Source organism: Cololabis saira, chromosome 3, assembly GCF_033807715.1.
Source record: "Cololabis saira isolate AMF1-May2022 chromosome 3, fColSai1.1, whole genome shotgun sequence".
Classification (NCBI taxonomy): domain Eukaryota; kingdom Metazoa; phylum Chordata; class Actinopteri; order Beloniformes; family Belonidae; genus Cololabis; species Cololabis saira.
The window spans coordinates 25,164,949-25,182,362 of NC_084589.1; the positions used below are offsets into that span (position 1 = coordinate 25,164,949).

General features: G+C 40.2%; 2 protein-coding genes across 2 annotated transcripts; one reads left to right on the forward strand and one right to left on the reverse strand.

Moving 5' to 3' along the window:
• The first annotated feature begins 1,742 nt into the window (after positions 1-1,742).
• On the forward strand, positions 1,743-5,483 carry rbm12ba (RNA binding motif protein 12Ba). Its single transcript, XM_061716776.1, has 2 exons — positions 1,743-1,802; positions 1,937-5,483. Exon 2 carries the CDS (start codon positions 1,962-1,964, stop codon positions 3,642-3,644), a length of 1,683 nt encoding a protein of 560 aa, XP_061572760.1. The 5' UTR covers positions 1,743-1,802; positions 1,937-1,961; the 3' UTR covers positions 3,645-5,483.
• On the reverse strand, positions 4,042-16,141 carry si:ch211-197h24.6 (uncharacterized). Its single transcript, XM_061716777.1, has 12 exons — positions 16,039-16,141; positions 13,863-14,250; positions 10,608-10,638; positions 9,695-9,772; positions 9,453-9,592; positions 9,237-9,362; positions 7,196-7,241; positions 6,791-6,856; positions 5,687-6,051; positions 5,475-5,579; positions 5,188-5,284; positions 4,042-4,310 (listed from the first exon to the last, which is right to left on the reverse strand). The coding sequence occupies exons 1-12, from the start codon at positions 16,041-16,043 to the stop codon at positions 4,267-4,269; spliced, it is 1,491 nt and encodes a 496-aa protein (XP_061572761.1). The 5' UTR covers positions 16,044-16,141; the 3' UTR covers positions 4,042-4,266.
• Positions 16,142-17,414: the final 1,273 nt, after the last annotated feature.

Here is a 17,414-nt window from a genome sequence, read left to right on the forward strand (position 1 = left end):
ATAATGACTGTATGAGGCTGCTTCTTAAAGTCCCAAGGAGCTGTAGTGCCAGTCATCTGTTTGTTAGTGTTGGAGTACCAACCTGTGCTGCTGTGCTATGGAATTTGATATATAAATGTATATGTAGACTAGAGTATCTAACTCTTTAAATAGCATTATTACCTGCTTAATGAATCCTGAACTTAGCTGTCAGGTTCACATCTATGTTGTGGAACCACTGGCGTTCATGTCTGGACACTTGCGCTTGACACCGTTTTCTTTTTTCGCAAGCTCAACTCTTTTAGTGTGAGCAAGCAGATTATGGAGATTGTCTATAAGAACCTCATAGAGGGAATCTTAACCTTTAACATGGCAATGTGGTACGGCAACCTTAACACAAAAAATAGATGCAAGCTACAAAGAATAGTGAATCTAGCCTAAAAAATAATAGGGAAGACACGGATAAATTTAAGTGGTATTTATAAGGAAGTGATTGGGAAAAAAGCTGCTAGGATAGCAAATGATCCTACTCACCCACTCTGCAGCGAGTTTAAATGACTTCCCTCAGGTAGACGGTACAGTGTACCAAAGGCTAACCGTAACATATTTAAAAACTCATTCATTCCCAACGCCATTAGGGCTCTGAATGAGGGCACGTCTCGGTAGACTTGTCTTTTATTTACATGCCCTTGTTGTTCCTCCTTTTTTGCCACTAAGATGTTTTGCGTGTAAATGTTAAGTGTTTGTTGCTGTGTCATGTTACTGTTGTTTTTGCATTATGAGACAAAAGACAAATCTCCACTTGTGGACAAATAAACTAACTAACTAACTAACTTACTTGTGTCACTGTTGTTTTTAAGTCTTTTATATCGTGTATGTTGTATGTATAATTTTATGGTACTATGGACCCAGTACTCGAGTTGAGGGGGGATGGCATCCCCCCTGAAATAAAAACGGTCCAAATCATCCCCCCTGTAAAACTGCCATCCCCCCTTTCCATCCCTTATGTCATTTCAAGTAAATTTTCACTTGAAATAAGTAGATTTAAGTCGATGCAGATTTATCTTCTCATTACAAGCAAAAAATCTTGTTCCACTGGCAGATTTTTTTACTTATTTCAAGTGAAAATCTACTTGAAACAGGTGAAAATTTTTGTTTTTTCCAGTGATGAGTCTTGTTTTAAGTGTAATAAGATTATTTTTTTTACTAAAATGAGACATTTTAACTAGAAATAGGACACATTTTCTTATTTTGAGTTTTTGCAGTGATCCATTTTACTTATCCTGTGAAGGACAGAGGCCTATTGATAAATTCAGAAAACTGTTTTTTATTGTTGTGTTTTTAAGTATTTGATGTAAACCCAGTGGATATTTAAAGCTTACAGAAGGCTGCATTTAACTGCTGCTATGTCATTCCTGCAGTATTTATGCAGGTGTTTTGGTCACTGCTATTATTTGTAATCAAACAAACAAATTATCTGTCCCCTTATGATAAAATTCACCATCCCCCCTGATTTTTTTTTTTACAACTCGAGTACTGGTTGTATGTATAATTTTATGGTACTATGGACCTCTTCTCGAGATGTGTCTCTAATAAAAGTGTGAATTGAATTGAATCTGAGCAGCAACAACGTCCAGTGGCCACTAGGTGGCAGCAATGTACCAAACGTCTGTCTTGACTGCTCGGAAAAATGAAAGTGGCAGAAAGAGGGGAAATGTAGATTGGGAGGGGCGTATTTTTATAACGCTATCATCACGACTTTATAGAGACATGACGCTCACAGAACAGACTTTGTAACTCGCACCTGTTGTCTCTTTAGTCTGGTGAGTTCACGCGTGTCGACCACAAAGCGTGCTTCTCTTTCTCTTCCCGCGTGTTTCCTCTCGCCTCAGACTGTCCCGCGTGGCGCACGCTAGTAAACCCGCATGTTTGTAACAAAGTCTCTCTGAAATTCCAGACACCGTCGGGGGCTGCGTGGTAACATGGCTCAGATCCTGCGAATGCAAGGCCTGGACGCGAAGGCGGGCACTGAAGACATCCGGACTTTCTTCGGGGGAGAGCGCATCCCCGACGGAGGGGTGTTCGTGGTCGGGGGGAGTCTCCGGGAGGCTTTCGTCGCCTTCAGCAGCGACGGAGATGCACAACTCGCCATGCGGAGAACCGGCTGTTCCCTCAAAGGGTCTAAAGTGAGCCTGCACACAAGCAGCATGGACGAGCTGGAGGACAGACTGCAGCCACTGTTAAAGGGGAAGAAGTCCTCTCGACTGAGTGTTAGGAAACCTCAGCCACATTCCCATGACAACGTCGCAGGGTTAAATGCAAGGCCTCGTGATGACAATCCTGCAAACCTCTCATCTTCTCCGGCGTGGCCACAAGATCCGGACACGGCGAATCTCCCTCAGTCTAACCCGCAGCACGGTTCCCCCCCTGATACTGGGAACTTGCAACATCTGGATTCCAGTTCTGCGTTCCTGCTGGGCATCTGCACCGTCCTGCAGGGTCTCAGCTCAACCAAAGCTGATGTTCCCAAGGCCGAGAGTGCAGCTGCCTTATCTGAGGTGATAACAGAACAAACCACAGAGTCAAGGCCAGGATATGCCAGGCTCTTTGGTCTGCCAGCCTCAACTACGAAAGAAGACATCAGCCGCCTTTTCAAAGGGCTGTCAGTGCAGGAAGTTATTGTAAATGTCAAGTTAGGAGTTAATTATGGCTGCCTTGTGAAGTTTTCAAAAAAGGAAGATGCACTCAATGCTCTTAGCTTCAATCAGCAGCCCCTGGGCTCAGGCCGCGTAGAGGTGCGTGCAGCTGATGAGAAAATGTGGATCGGTAGTCTCCAGGAATGTGAAGATGCATTCGATGTTGGAGTGAGACTGAAAGATAAGCAGCATGCTCTAAAGGAAGTTGCAAACCACAGAAGCGAGTTCAAGAGGCGACCCGTCAATCAGTTTTCATCCAAACCACCCAAAAGTCTAAAAACCAGTGATGACTCAAATACCTTGTTACCACCCACTACGGAGTATGTTGTCGCAGTCAGCAATCTACCAAAATCTATAACCAAGACTGAAATAAAAGAATTGTTTGGGTGTCCAAAAGTTCCACATACAAATGTACTCCATCTGCTCGACAGACACGGCAAAACGACAGACACGTCTTTTCTGATTTTCAATTGCACCGAGGACTTTGAGTATGCAATGAACCTTTCTGGCTGCCACGTGGGGTCTGGGGCCATTGTAGTCTCATCAATCACCAGGGAGATCATGAGAGAAATGATGGACAAAACAAATCCCAAACAGCCAAGGACTAGTCTGAGAGACCCAAGAAAACAACGCGAGAGACAAGCTGGGCCAGGAGAGACGTCACAGATACTACCAAGTAGGAACATGGACCAGGAAACTCAGACGTGCTTGTTTGTAAGAAACATTCCTGCAGATGTTAAGAAAAGTCAAATTAGGGGCTTGTTCTCTAATTACAAGGTGGAGATGGGTGATATTATTTTACTAAAGAACAGTGACGGGAATGGCACCGGCGAGGCTGTGGTCAAGTTTGAATCAGAAAAGCTTGCTGCTCTGGCCCATAGGATGCATGGTAAATACTTCCTGGGAGCAAAAGTGATTCTTACTCCCATTAACATGAAGCAGATGGATGATATTTTGGCAAATGTCTGAGGAAGGTTAACCCCAATTTGTAAGAACAGATAACTCCCTCTTTTAAATTTTACTTTTTGGTTGTAGTAATGGTTCAGAATCAGAGTTTAAGATGAGCATACGAGTCCGTTACATTGTTGGAGAAGGATGTTCTTGACTGTCAATGGTTTACATGCTGCATAAACTTAGGGCCAGCAAATCAGCCTCAACTATTGAATAGAGATGTTTCATAGCGCCAGTCCTAATTTTTTTTTTTTGACAGCTCAAACTGACTGGACAAAAGAAGGTAATGTGCTGTACATCTGAATTATGTGGGAGCAATCTTGTTCATGTATTACACGACCTGAAGGACACGTTTTAAAAAGAAAACACTTTTATTGCTGTTGACTTCAAAATTGAATGGATTTCACTGTTCACATGTTTTTCACAAGTTTTATTTGGCCTGGGAAATAAAAAACAAAGAAACAAAAAACAAAACAAAATCAACAATAACCTGTTAAACATGTCTGGACACAAAAAACTACCTGGTAGCAACACAGGAGAACTATGCATTAACATCCCCTCCACCAGACACCTGGACAAATATGAATGCTCTGTATGTGGGACACAGATGGTGCGATAAGGAGAAAGTTGATCTTGATCATCATTTGTAAAACCTCTGTGGACCGTCAGAGTACCTGGGTGGACCTGCGGATGAAGAAAAATGTATATATGTATGTGAAAGCAGACAAAAAAAACACAACCTAACTCCATACTACTTATATTTACAATAAATTTTTTCCTTCCTGAATTACAAAAAAAAAAGTTTTTTTTAAATTACACTTTATGCATTAAATTGATTTTTTTTCTAATTTGCCTTCCTTTTTTTTTTAAAAATATATTTTTATCCCCCGATTTTTCCCCTTTTTTTTTTTTTTCTTCTTCATCACCCAGTGCTCCTAAGTAACAGTCCTGGGCATTGCTCCCCTCTACAAACCCCGGGAGGGCCCTGCACAGAGCTCAGGTCTCCTCCTTAACCTGAGGAATGAGCAGGAGGGAGGAGGGAGCTTTTCACCAGACAGGGTGAGGATTCTCTGGCCGGACGTAGCGCGTGGAAGGATCACGTTATTCCGGCCGGATCCTCCCCATCTGGCGCCCCGGTTGGCCAGAGGGGGCATGTATAGCCCAGGACTGCTGCATGTTTTTGTGAGAGTAGCTCACATTAGCTACCCAAGGGAACACGGGGAGAACATGCAAACTCCACACAGAAAGATCCTTTCGCCAACCCCACCCAGGGTGTGGGTGCTGAAGTCATGGGGGGACTAATACGCACTTCAGCGCCCACAGCGTCCCCCTGGCGGGAATCGAACCCAGTACCTTCTTGCTGTGAGACGGCTGCACTACCAGCTGCGACACCGTGCCCCCCAAATTTGCCTTCCTTTGATTCACATATTCATTATTCCCAACATTGAATTTCACTTCTTTTTTACCTTTTTGTGAAAGACTGTTTAGAAAAGTTCATAAAGTTTATTATAGACTGTCATAAATAAATACAATTTTAAGTTTGACAAGAGTGCTTTTATACCTGAGAGACTCTGGAATCTGTCACTGCTGTTTCCCAGTCTTAGGTCTGGAGAAGGAAAATTTGGGGAACTCATTGGCAAACTGTTGAGACTTGGTCCCTTTGGATGAAAAGTAAATAAATATTAGACATGATAATCTGAACTCGCTCAAAATGTTGTTATCTGACAAATCAGATAGCCATGTTTTTTCTTTTAAAAATATTTCTTAACATTTCATTTTCCAAACATCTAATGATTTTGTCTCAAGCAAGATTTACTTGTAGTAGAATAAATTGAACAAGCTCCGTACCTTTGACACGCTCCTCAGTCTGTACTCCATCAACACATCTGTTAGTTTCTGTGTCACCTTCAGCACTAGTTGTGCATCATTCTCATTCTCAATCCGGAATGAATCCTAAAAAACATTTTCACAAAGTTTCAGTCTGTTGTCTTGATCAATTGACAAAAAGAAAAACACTAGATTTTGTTGATTTTTTAAGGAACTTGCTGCTAGAAACATACCAGGTATGTCAACAGTGTATTCGGCAATCTATTGGTGTCTGGAGCTTTTCCCATTAAGCCTGGTCTGTCCTGGGGTTTGTCTATGAAGCCGTCACCCATCTGGTTACTCCGGAACCCGTCAGGAAACATTTTTCTTGGGTCATCATTCATTGGTCCACTCCTTCCATAGCCAGCTCTACCACCAGCAAGTGGGCGACGACCCCTACCATCTGGGAAACGTCCTCTATTCATACCACGGTTAGGAAAATTGTCCCTTGCCTGGTATCCTCCAAAGTCAGGCGCTCCATATTCTCCTGGTGAAAAGTCAGGTGGACCTCTGTGAGGGGGAAACTCTCCTGGAAATCCTGGGCCAGGGAACCTGGGACCTGTGACATAAATGTGCATTACAATTAATAATGATAAGACACATTATTTATAGAAGCTTTAGAAAAAAAAAATCAATAGGTTTATTGAAGTATATGAGAGCAACAATAGGTTATGGAAGGTTAGGAGCAGGATTCTAAATCAATGCATACACGGACAACATGAGTTTAAGGATATGGGTTATTTATTGTGTGTGATATTCTGGGCCCTCATCTGTGTTCCTGTTGAAAGGAATACCACATGTCCTCAAGAAATTGCACAGAGGGATAAGGTAATGATTAAAAAGGGAAGGCCCCAAGACAAAGCCCTGGGGAACACCACAGTTGACAGGAGAAAATTACAATTGGAAATTCTTCAATTAAACAATCAGAGGGATATTAAGTAAATCAATACACAGAACTGTATTAACCAAAAGACGCAAGATGGTTGTGGGAGATGGATATAAAGCCAAAAGCTGTGATTAGTCAAAAGGGGATGAGTGTGGTCCAAGTCTGCTTTCATAAGAAGGCTGATTTTTAAATGGAGCTGTTGCTTTTCTGGAAAGTAAAAAAATAAATAAATAAAAATAAACTGTCTAAAACTGTTCGGGGGTTCTTGCTAGTACCATGATTGAGGACCAGGAAGCTACTAAATTCTAAATAGATACTGGAAGTTTACAATAGGCTTGAAGTTTTTAAAAGTTATGTGAACAATCTCCCGCCAGTATTGTAGATTGTGTCTACATGGTACAAGACACCTCACCAAAAGGAGGTCCTGGTGGTCCCATTGCTATATTCATTGGAGGCCCATGTCTGGGAGTAGCAGAACCTGTGGAAAGAGGAAGAGAAGTGAGCTAATATCAAATACTTAACTACTGTTTCCAATCATTAAGTTTGAAATTTTACAAATACAAAAAAAGTACATAAACTGATTAAAAACTACCCATTATACTACCAGTATGGCAGATGATAAAAGAAATGCAACATGACAGAAAATATATATTTGCCACAGTACTACAGACATGGATACATTTGTTTATAATTTTCCATGAAAAATAACTCATTTGTGAAAAAACAGTGAATTCATAATTGTGGTTGACATCTGTTCAGAAGGTAGTAATTTACATCCCTAGTTTGATTGACTGGACCATGTGCAAGAAGAACTTACGGAATCCCTTGAAAGCGGGCGCGTCAAAGGGCTCCTTCAGGATCACCTACAGGAGACAACAGGAATGCAAAAATGTTAAAACCACCATCATGAAGTGTCAAATAATAAACCCACTGCTAAATACATACACATACATACATACATACATACATACATACATATATATATATATATGTTTTTTTTCCATTTGTATTACCTTTGTACAGATAACTTTATTTATAATAGCTTTTCAAACAGTGACGAGGGAAAAAAAGATAAAAAAGTAAAACAGCAGAAAAAAAGGAGACACCTAAGCCCGTGGTAAGGACAGACAAGAGGTGAAGCGAGGAGTCAAAGCTGAAGTTCCATTCCTGTTTTGACAAAACCCAGACTGTCTGCACATTCAACAATATCAAACCTCAGCAAATGGGCCACAGAGGAGGCCCATAAAAGTGGGGACATGGCCCTGTACAAGCAGGCCAGAAACAGCCTAACAAAGGAGATCAAGGTAGCCAAGACGAGCTACAGCGAGAAAATGAAAAACAGTCACCAGGTCAGTGACCCCACATCAATCTGGAAAGGCCTGCCACACATCACCAACTTCCCCCCACTCCATAGAAAACCTTCTCCTCAGGTTTAAAGAGCTCCTTCACATCTCTCACCTACACAATAGGATGCATGCACCCCCGACTTGCTCCACTCCCCTTCCATCAGACCTCCTGCCTGCACTAAAGATAAGCAATGAGGATGTGTCTCCCATGTCTACCCGAGAGGCTCTGTTTAACTAAACCTTGAGACAAATTGCATTTTTTAGATAAGACACCGTTATTTTCCCTGGATGATGAACTTGTTTTTAGTGTGCAATGGGAAATGTAAATGCAAGGCATGTTATTACCTCCCAAGTGCCTAAAGCCGAGTTGAAGGGAAAGAAGACGACCCAGGAGGCATTATTGAGTGGTACTACGTAACATGACGGCCCACTGTCTGTTTAGTTTGGCCTTGCTGGCTTTACCGACATCAGAAAAACTGTCTGGATGCAGGAGATGGAGTGGTTGGTGGATAGATCCATGCTGGATTTGTGTAGCGACTTTCTAAAAATCACATTGCACAGATATGACCAGCAGTCTCCCTCTGCCCCTCCTGCTCTTGTGTTCATTGACGTCAAAAAAAAAAAAAAGTAAAATCTAATCACCTCTTTTTTACGCCTCCCAAGGTACACCAAAAGGCATAAAAAAGGAGTAACCGGTCGCGTGTGTGAGAATTAAACAATTTTCTGACCACAGTCTCTGTGGGTTTAGGTCCGAGTCCATGACTACACCCAGATTTCTTTATCATTCAGTCCCTGTCCTTTAAGTCAAATTCAAATCAGGCAAGTACTGTGTTTTTTCACTTTTTACTGGAATAGAATAGGGTATGATCAGTGTCCCAATCCTTAAGAACACTGACATTTGTAAATAAATAATAGAGAAGATTAATATCCCATGGTATTTTGTGTGAAGCATGGACATACTGTGGGTGAAATTTGTGATGCCTGTGATCATGTAGGCTAACTGTGACAAAAACTAAAACCCAACGCTCTTAAAGGGGTATGTTGAACTAAACTTGCTCTTAACCAGGTTTAGTTTAGATAGACAATTACCAAGGCAACAGACTGAGTATGAGTTACCTTGGTTTCTGAAACTGGCGCAGCTGAACCCTTTTGCTAAGGGTCAAGCAACCTCACACCTAAAACGGAAAACTCAGTTTCCCTGAGATCAGGTTCCAAATACTCAGAGGTCCCGCTTTCTGAAATGTACCTCTACTAAGAACCAGGCATTGTCTTTTTTCCATCATATTTTTCTATGTAAATCACTGGAATTTATAAGGAAACTTTTCTTTTTTCATGTCTCTTCTTGGTAATAATGAATACATCTCAACATAACTGCATTTTGATAAAAAGCTACTGGTGAGCTCTAGACGTCCAAATCTTTTTTTTATTCTGCTCTATGTTAATTCTAGCAATGAGTTTGTCATTCTCCTTTACGTTTAAACAAGGCTCTGTGTTTTTGCTTAGTTTATTTACCTTAATTTGTCCCCTTCCCTCCGTGCTCTCCACCTCAGCAGCAGCTGCTTTGACTGCCCTTCTGACAGCAGAGTCCTTGATTGCATCTTCTTCTTCACAGGTAACCTTGTCAGGGTGGACTTTTTTCTGTGTGACAGTTTGATATAAATATACAGTCATTTGTAATATTGTACTTTTTGCATTTGCATTGCAGACCTCAAAGCTGGCAGTACTCACCATGTATCTGAAGCCATGTTTCCAGCCTTTCACGTGATCAACCATGTCATGCTGCAAACGGGCCAGGGAACAGAGTTTGCACTGGTAGTGGGGCTGGACTGATTTACTGGGGCTGCGGTACTCCCACACATACTGAAGGCCTGAAAACATGTAATCCTTATTGATTATTTAGTTTACCATTTAATAGCTCAAGGGGAGACAGCTAAGAAGGTTTATTTGAGGAAAATGGCTCATCAGCTTACCAATTATACATTCTGTGATCCCCTTCAACAGTTTGGTGAGAGATGGCATGGTATGGATCGTAGTCCCTTTTGCAAATACTGGAAAAACACAACAGTTGTCAACGCAAAATAAAGGCTTTCCAGTCTGAGACTAATAAAATACAACTCCAGCAAACTTGGGGAAACTGGAGAAAAATCTGCAATCACAAATCGCATGAAAGAGGAAACTGTTGTTGAGGACATATGTACTGTTCGTGAGTAATAAATTAAAAAAAAAAAAAAAAATCTATATTAATATTGCCAGATCGTCCAACTCTTTATATACTCTTAAAGCCTGGGGGAAAGAACGGGAACAGCAGTTCTCAGTCCCTCATTTACGTGGGAATCAAGCTGTGGGACACAGCCTTGTGTGATGCACTGCCTCTCACCATGCCCAACCACAGAATAAACACTGTTGTTTTGCACCAATGAAGCAGTCCATGCACATACTCAGATGAACTGGTAATGCTTATATTGATTAAAAGGGGGCCCCACAATACAATTCCAGCCACGGAAACTTGGGCAACTCATTAAAAGGCAGAATAGACATAGAGTAGCATGCTGCAATTTTAAAACTATTCAGTTGTTCGGCACATGAAGAGCATTACAACGTCATGATGATGCCCTTGTTGATGTGCTACAATTGGAGAACTGATCAAGCTGTTTTATAAAAGTTCTCAAATAAATAAAATCTAAATAGGAAACTTGGCAGCAAAATGGAAAGTTTTTGCCAACCCATTTCCAGCATGATCTGACGGCACCACTACAGCACCCTGATCTCAGTTAGATCACTGGGTGGTGAACACGTCACCATATACGACATGAAGCAGGGAAGTGAAGGTCTCGAGCTTCAACTCTTAGTACTGGAAGTGGCACCATGTGTAAGAGGACTTACCTATTTCACCAGATTGCTGCGCCTGCTTTTTCTGTCATCAGAGGGGATAAACCCACAAGAAGGAGAGAGACACATACATAAATTAGTGACAGAATGACACTTAAGTAGAGGACTGAACTTCTTGTCCATGTCCACCCCACCATGCATGCCTAGAGCCGCTGTTATCATTCTCCATGACCCCGCATCAAGCAGTGACAGTCACAGGAATAAGTATACATGGGCTCTAAACCGTGTCATCTGGAAGTGGGTCTAAATTCTCAGAAAAAGGAAACAGTAGCACTTTCTGCAGCTGTTTTAGCAGCAATTTTAATAAGGGGGGGTGGGAATACATTTGTTACACCTTAAGGAATAACAAAGTTAAGTATGAATAATTGTATACTTTCACAACTTTAAAGAGCGCCAAGGTCAAAACCTCAATGCTCCTTAACCACTGTGGCTCAAGTTTTGTGTTTGGGGGCCATTTATCAAAGTTTCACAAATGAAACCGGAGAACCTCAATATGCATCATGTCAAACATGGATGGATATTAAGGGTATGTGTCCCCTAAGAAACTTCATGAGCCTTTTCTCTGGTTACATTCATAACACAGATAGGGACACTGAAGTGACGCAACAGTTACTTGGTGACTGGCAAGACCAGTCAACATGACATAATTCTTCCATCATATGAAAAACATTTTTCACATACTTTGCCTATGGTTTATTCCTTTTGAACTTGAAACAAAAAAGTAATGAAAGACGTCGGACAGTACTTTTGCTGTTTAATATTAGTTTGAATAAAATTATAAGTTTACAAAAGGAGTTTTGGTATGCCAACACTGATAATCAAGTAAAAGATTAAAAGTAAAGCAACAATGTGTGCGATGATATTTCCCAAATGATAAAATCCACAGTTCGAGGACAGAATTTTAAGTTCTCAAATTTATATATTTTGACCATTTCAGACTGAATGTATAAGTGTTAAAGTGTAAAGGCCCAGTTATGCTCGATGCAGAAGACGGATACGCAGACACACGGACCCTTTTGTCCGTCTCCTCTGTCATTTATGAGTGTAATTTGGTCTGTTTTGAGGGGCCTTGCAGATCCGTTGCTTGATGCAGCAAATGGAGCAGTACCACCAGAAACCACAGGGGCAGTGTTGAGCATATTGCTAACATGCAACCAGCAAAAGGAACAAACTAGAAAAGAAAAGGAAATTGCCATCCAAATCCTGCGATGTATTTAAAAGGTCCAACAGACCACTGCCATCCACTGCACTCCCTCTTATGTCCTTTACTAAGAGTGAACATTATCATGACACTGTCGTCATGTTAGCTGAAACTACTTCTTTGTCCTTTTCTTCTGGCATTTCAGGGTGGTTGCAAACTACTTTGTAGGGGTTCATCAACTGGTGTCTAAAACTGATGTCAAAATGCGGAAGTCTCTAAACTCAGCACTGCCCATCAGTGGATGAATTGACTTAATCAGGGCAACATAAAAGATGCATGGACGTATGAGTGCGGGGACGTACGACAAAAGTTGAAACGGACATGCTCATTTACGTGGAGCATAAATGGGCCTTCAGGGTTAGACCCAGTTATTATTCATGGATGAAGAATGCATGTTTAATACGCACTGGGCCGTGTAATAGCAAGCGTGTTATTGCCCCCCCCCCCCCCGTTAACTGAAGCCGAGTTGAGGAAAGAATAAGCCCACACTTAAAATACTATCACTTCATGTTTGGGTTCTGCTAGTATTCATAACATACCTGGCGCAACAGGAAATTAACTCTAAAATGAGCAGTTTTCCAACAGTACATGATGTACATTTACTGAAAGTGTTGACAGCTTACATGCCAAAAACTTGTAGAGAACAACGGTAATGCACTTGTTAATGTAGAGTACCAGATCTCTGTGCATGTGCTGCACAAACCTGCAGTTGCTATAACTGGCATAGAGAGCTGCTGGGTTGTACACAATGACTGAAAGAGATATTTCCTCTTGGTCAAGAGTAACAAAAATACATCACATATTGATATTTTTAAAAATTAAGAAAAAAATAAATATATTTACTTTGTTTCAACTTTTCAGTGCTGAAAGCCACTTCATTAACATCTAAGCTCACTGATGCTTGTTGTCATCAAAAGTGTAACCTAAAGACCCATTTAACAGGGCAAAAAATAAAAGACAAACATACAAAGTCCTCGTTACCAACCTGCCATAATTCTATGATGAAAACATTGCCAGTTTGAGCCCTGAGCTGTAATTCCTGTTCTTAAAAGCCTAGAAAAACTACTGGGGTTAGCCAATTGTAAGTCCCTATTGGAAGAACATGTACTCCAGTAAAGCAGACAACTGTTGAAAACACAAAAATAAATAAATAAATGTCAAATGTAACCCATATTAGTAAAACATCTGAACAAAATGTGAAATTGCCTCATGTACAGTATGTTTTTTAAAGCATATTTAAATTTGGAGATTAACATCTGTATTCACGTCATCAGCAATAATGCTAATCCACATTGCACTCCTGCATCATTACAAGTCTGTAACGATGTAAAGAACTGCTTTAATTCAAAACAAACTTCCACCAAGAGCCCTGCTAAGCATCAGGCCTATTCAGCTTTGAGGGTTGAGTTCATCATAAACAAGTCTTTATCAACAAATGTTCCAAAAGAGCTGACTGAATTTGCTGTCTCTTGAAGTACTGAGATTGCTTATACACTTATTCTCTACAATTACTGGGGACTTATGTCGATGCAGGAACACCAATGATCTGATGTCTCTGTAGGAAATAACAGACTACTTACATCATGTACAGTATGTGTATGGCAAGTTATGACCAAACACAAAACAGCTGCATTTAACAGACTAAACTGGATGTTTACTCCGTCAAAGCAACATTAAAGTTTATCTGTTCACTCAAAGCTGCATCTACTGGGTTGTGTTTGAACAGATATGGGACCACTATGATTAGGAAGAAAAATAGAGAACTAATGAGACTACTATTATATATACACAATTAATGTGATCTAAAGCAACCTTAAGGCACAGATACAGACAGCTAGTCTACTAATAAAAGACTTCTGCTACCTAGCTCACGAGCATTTCAGAGACCAACGAATGGTGGTATAAACTTTAAAACCTAAAATATCCAGCGGAAAATCATATTTCCTTCTTGAGAAGCTAACATTACACATGTATGGCAAGTGATAATTCACCCGTTCTGAGAAAAAAATTGTCAAGTGGTTGCAACACATCCAGCAGGAGATACTGACCTTTGATTTTTTCTTTTGTTTACCGGTAGTTGCATTCAAATTTGGTGTATTACAGATTGGTGGATCATCCTTTGGTGGGTTATCAGCTGATGGATCATCAACTGGTGGATCATCAACTGGTGGATCAACTTGAGGATCATCAACTGTTGGATCAACTTGCGGATCATCAACTGGTGGATCAACAACTTGCAGAGCATCAGCTGGTGGATCATACATTTGTGGACCATCAGCTGGTGGATCATCAACTGGTGGATAGTCAAGGGTCGGATCAAAATCCAGTTGATTATAATTTGCTTGATCACCAGTCACTGGTTCATCGGGTAGCGGGTCATTAAATGGTAGATCTTGAGTGTCTGAAGCCTGTGGCTCCATGTTCTCAGCTTCTCCGCTGTGAAAAAAAAGGCCGGGGGTTATAAGGAAAATACATAATACATAAACAATAATTACAATTAGTTATATGCGATGATTAACACCTTCTTGGTTCACTTGCGCTGCATTCCCCCCCCCCCATCTGGCCTGTGATTAGCTCAGGTTCGTAAGAATATTTACCAGCATTAAAAAAACAAAAACAAGGATAATATTGCAACGTAAACGTCACTTTCAGTAGGTTGGATTATTGCAATGGCATCTTTACAATCCTTAACAAGAAATCAATCAGTCAGCTGCAGCTGATCCAGAACGCTGCCACCAGAGTCCTTACAAACACCAGGAAACTGGACCGGTCATGAAATCACTACACTGGCTTCCAGTGAGTCAAAGGATAGGGTTTAAAATCTTACTGCTGGTCTACAAAGACCTGAATGGTCTTGGACCAAAATACATGGCTGATCTGTTAGTTCCTATGAAGACCCCTGAGGTTCATCTGGATCTGGTTTGTTGTGGTTCCCAAGAACCAGAACCAAGCAAGGTGAGGCAGCGTTCAGTTATTCTGCTCCTCACCGGTGGAACAAACTTCCTGTAGACCTGAGGTCTGCTCCAACTGTAGATCCTTTAAATCAGGCCTAAAAACATTACTGTTTACTGAAGCATACTCTTACATTAAATACTTACCTGCTGGACTCTACTGCCCTTACTTTTAAAAAACTTGTGCTTTTTATTATTTTACCACTTTTCTTATCATTTTATTTGTTATTTAAGCGTACTCTTAAATGAAATACTTTTTGAAAACCGTGTGAAGTAATGGATAAACTCTGAATGCAGGCATTGTGGCGTAGAATTGTCAAATTGGTTTGATTCACCACACGAATCGGCACAGATTACTTTGTAATACTGTATTTGACCCGGTCTTTGTACGTTTTGACTGTATAGAAATGTAATTATTGCCATTTTAAGAATGAGATGTGTACCTGCTGTACTCTACTGCCCTTACTTTTTAACAACTTGTGCTTTTTATTATTTTACCTCTTTCCTTATCATTGTATTTGTTATATATGTTTTAATTGTGTGTTGCCGCTTTTAATGTTGATGTAAAGCACTTTGAATTACCTTGTGTTGAATTGTGCTCTACAAATAAACTTGCCTTGCCTAATCAGCTGGTTAACACCTGGTTTTCTCCAGGACAGACCGGTGTTCTGCAAATCTTTGCTATCTGCCGAGAAATGCTACTTTGTGGTTCTGCGCATGCGCACAGTCGATTTTCAAAGTTTGCATAATTTCTTGCAGGATGTAAAATTGATAATATGGGATGTTGAGTATTTGATCCTTCAAAATACACTTACCCATGACATGAATGCATTACACTTTGTGAACATTATACAATAAAGAGAGTAAAACATAGTAAAATTGTAGCTCTACAAAAGGTAGAAACCCATTAGGGAGCATTTTTTTGGCTAAGTAGCAGAAATTGTCAGAACACCGGTGCGTGTTTCCGTCGGTTTCCGTCCACGCTGCTGGCGGGATGCTAACCACTCAAGTTTTAATTAATATTTACAAATATGTCCTTTTATAATTCAGATGATGGCGTAATTACTTTCATAACAATATTTAAAGGCTGTTTAGACGTTTATACGCTACATATACAGTACATCACACACAACACGGACGCGTTTATTCTCTCCAGCTGCAGGAACAGGGACAGGCCCGGATAAGCCTTTAACAGCACCGCTTCAAACGCGAGCAAGCTCACCAAACACGGATTTACATCATCTAAGAATGCATTTTAGTGTTTAAATCTTACCTCATGTGTGAATGAAAGGTGTTTCTTGGAGCAGAGTTAGCGGTGGTTGATGTTTCTCGGAAAGCGAAACAACCGACCGACAATATAAGCGGTGGTAGTAGCGCAATGATTTCGCCAGTTAAAAAAAAGACGATTTTATTTTAAATATATAGCTATTTTATCTCCAAAATAGACTGTATATCTATTTTTTTTTAATAACCATGTTTGAAATATTACATTTAATCACAGTTCTTTAATGGAAAATAATTAATATTTATAGGGCAATTGTATGGTCAACTATAAGGTGCGTTTATTTTGTATCAGCGCTTACACATGCGGAGAAGGAATTTAGAAATACCGTCTCATTTCTCTTCACTGTAGATTTTTATTATTCTTTTTTTGTCTTTCCAAGTCAGTTAATAAAGCATGTATAAATATGTAGTAAAACTACGCGGCCACTCAGTCATAGAGGTTGTTTTAATGTAAGCCCCGCAGCTGTGGAGCTGCACACACCAAACGAACAGCCTTCCTCAACATGTACACACTAAAGACTGAATTATGGTTCTGCGTTACATCGACGGCGTAGGTTGCGCGTCTCCGCGTACCCTACGCCCAGTACTCTAGTTGTAAAAAAATATCAGGGGGGATGGGGGATTTTATCATATGGGGACAGATAATTTGTGCTGATTACAAATAATATAATATATTACAAATAATAGCACTGACCAAAACACCTGCAGAAATACTGCAGGAATGACATAGCAGCAGTTAAATGCAGCCTTCTGTAAGCTTTAACTATCCACTAGGCTTACATCAAATACATCAAAACACAACAATTAAAAAACAGTTTTATGAACTTATCAATATGCCTCTGTCCTTCACAGGATAAGTAAAATGGATCACTGCAAAAACCCAAAATCTTAACAAGAATATTTGTCTTATTTCTAGTTAAAATGTCTCTTTTTAGTAAAAAAAAAAAAATCTCATTACACTTAAAACAAGACTCATCACTGGAAAAAACAACAATTTTCACCTGTTTCAAGTAGATTTTCACTTTAAATAAGTAGAAAAATCTGCATGTGGAACAAGATTTTATTGCTTGTAATGAGAAGATAAATCTTGTCCCATTGGCAGATTTTCCTACTTATTTCAAGTGAAAATTTACTTGAAACAGGTGAAAATTGTCAAATTTTTCTGGTGTTATTTTTCTGGTGATGACTCTAAATGTTGAAATAGCAGTAAAACCACATTCATTGATGAAATGACATAAGGGATGGAAAGGGGGGATGATTTTGACCGTTTTTATTTCAGGGGGGAGGATGCCATCTCCTCTCATCCCCCTCAACTCCAGTACTGGTTACGCCGTAGGCTCTGCGTTGGTTTAACGCGGAACCATA

Coding starts and splice junctions, on each gene's coding strand:
- rbm12ba (XM_061716776.1), top strand. CDS start 1,962: ATGGCTCAGATCCTGCGAATGCAAGGCCTGGACGCGAAGGCGGGCACT.
- si:ch211-197h24.6 (XM_061716777.1), bottom strand. Junction 9,773..10,607: donor GCAGCAATCTGGTGAAATAG/GTAAGTCCTCTT, acceptor GTGTTTTTCCAG/TATTTGCAAAAGGGACTACG. Junction 9,593..9,694: donor GATCACAGAATGTATAATTG/GTAAGCTGATGA, acceptor ACATGTTTTCAG/GCCTTCAGTATGTGTGGGAG.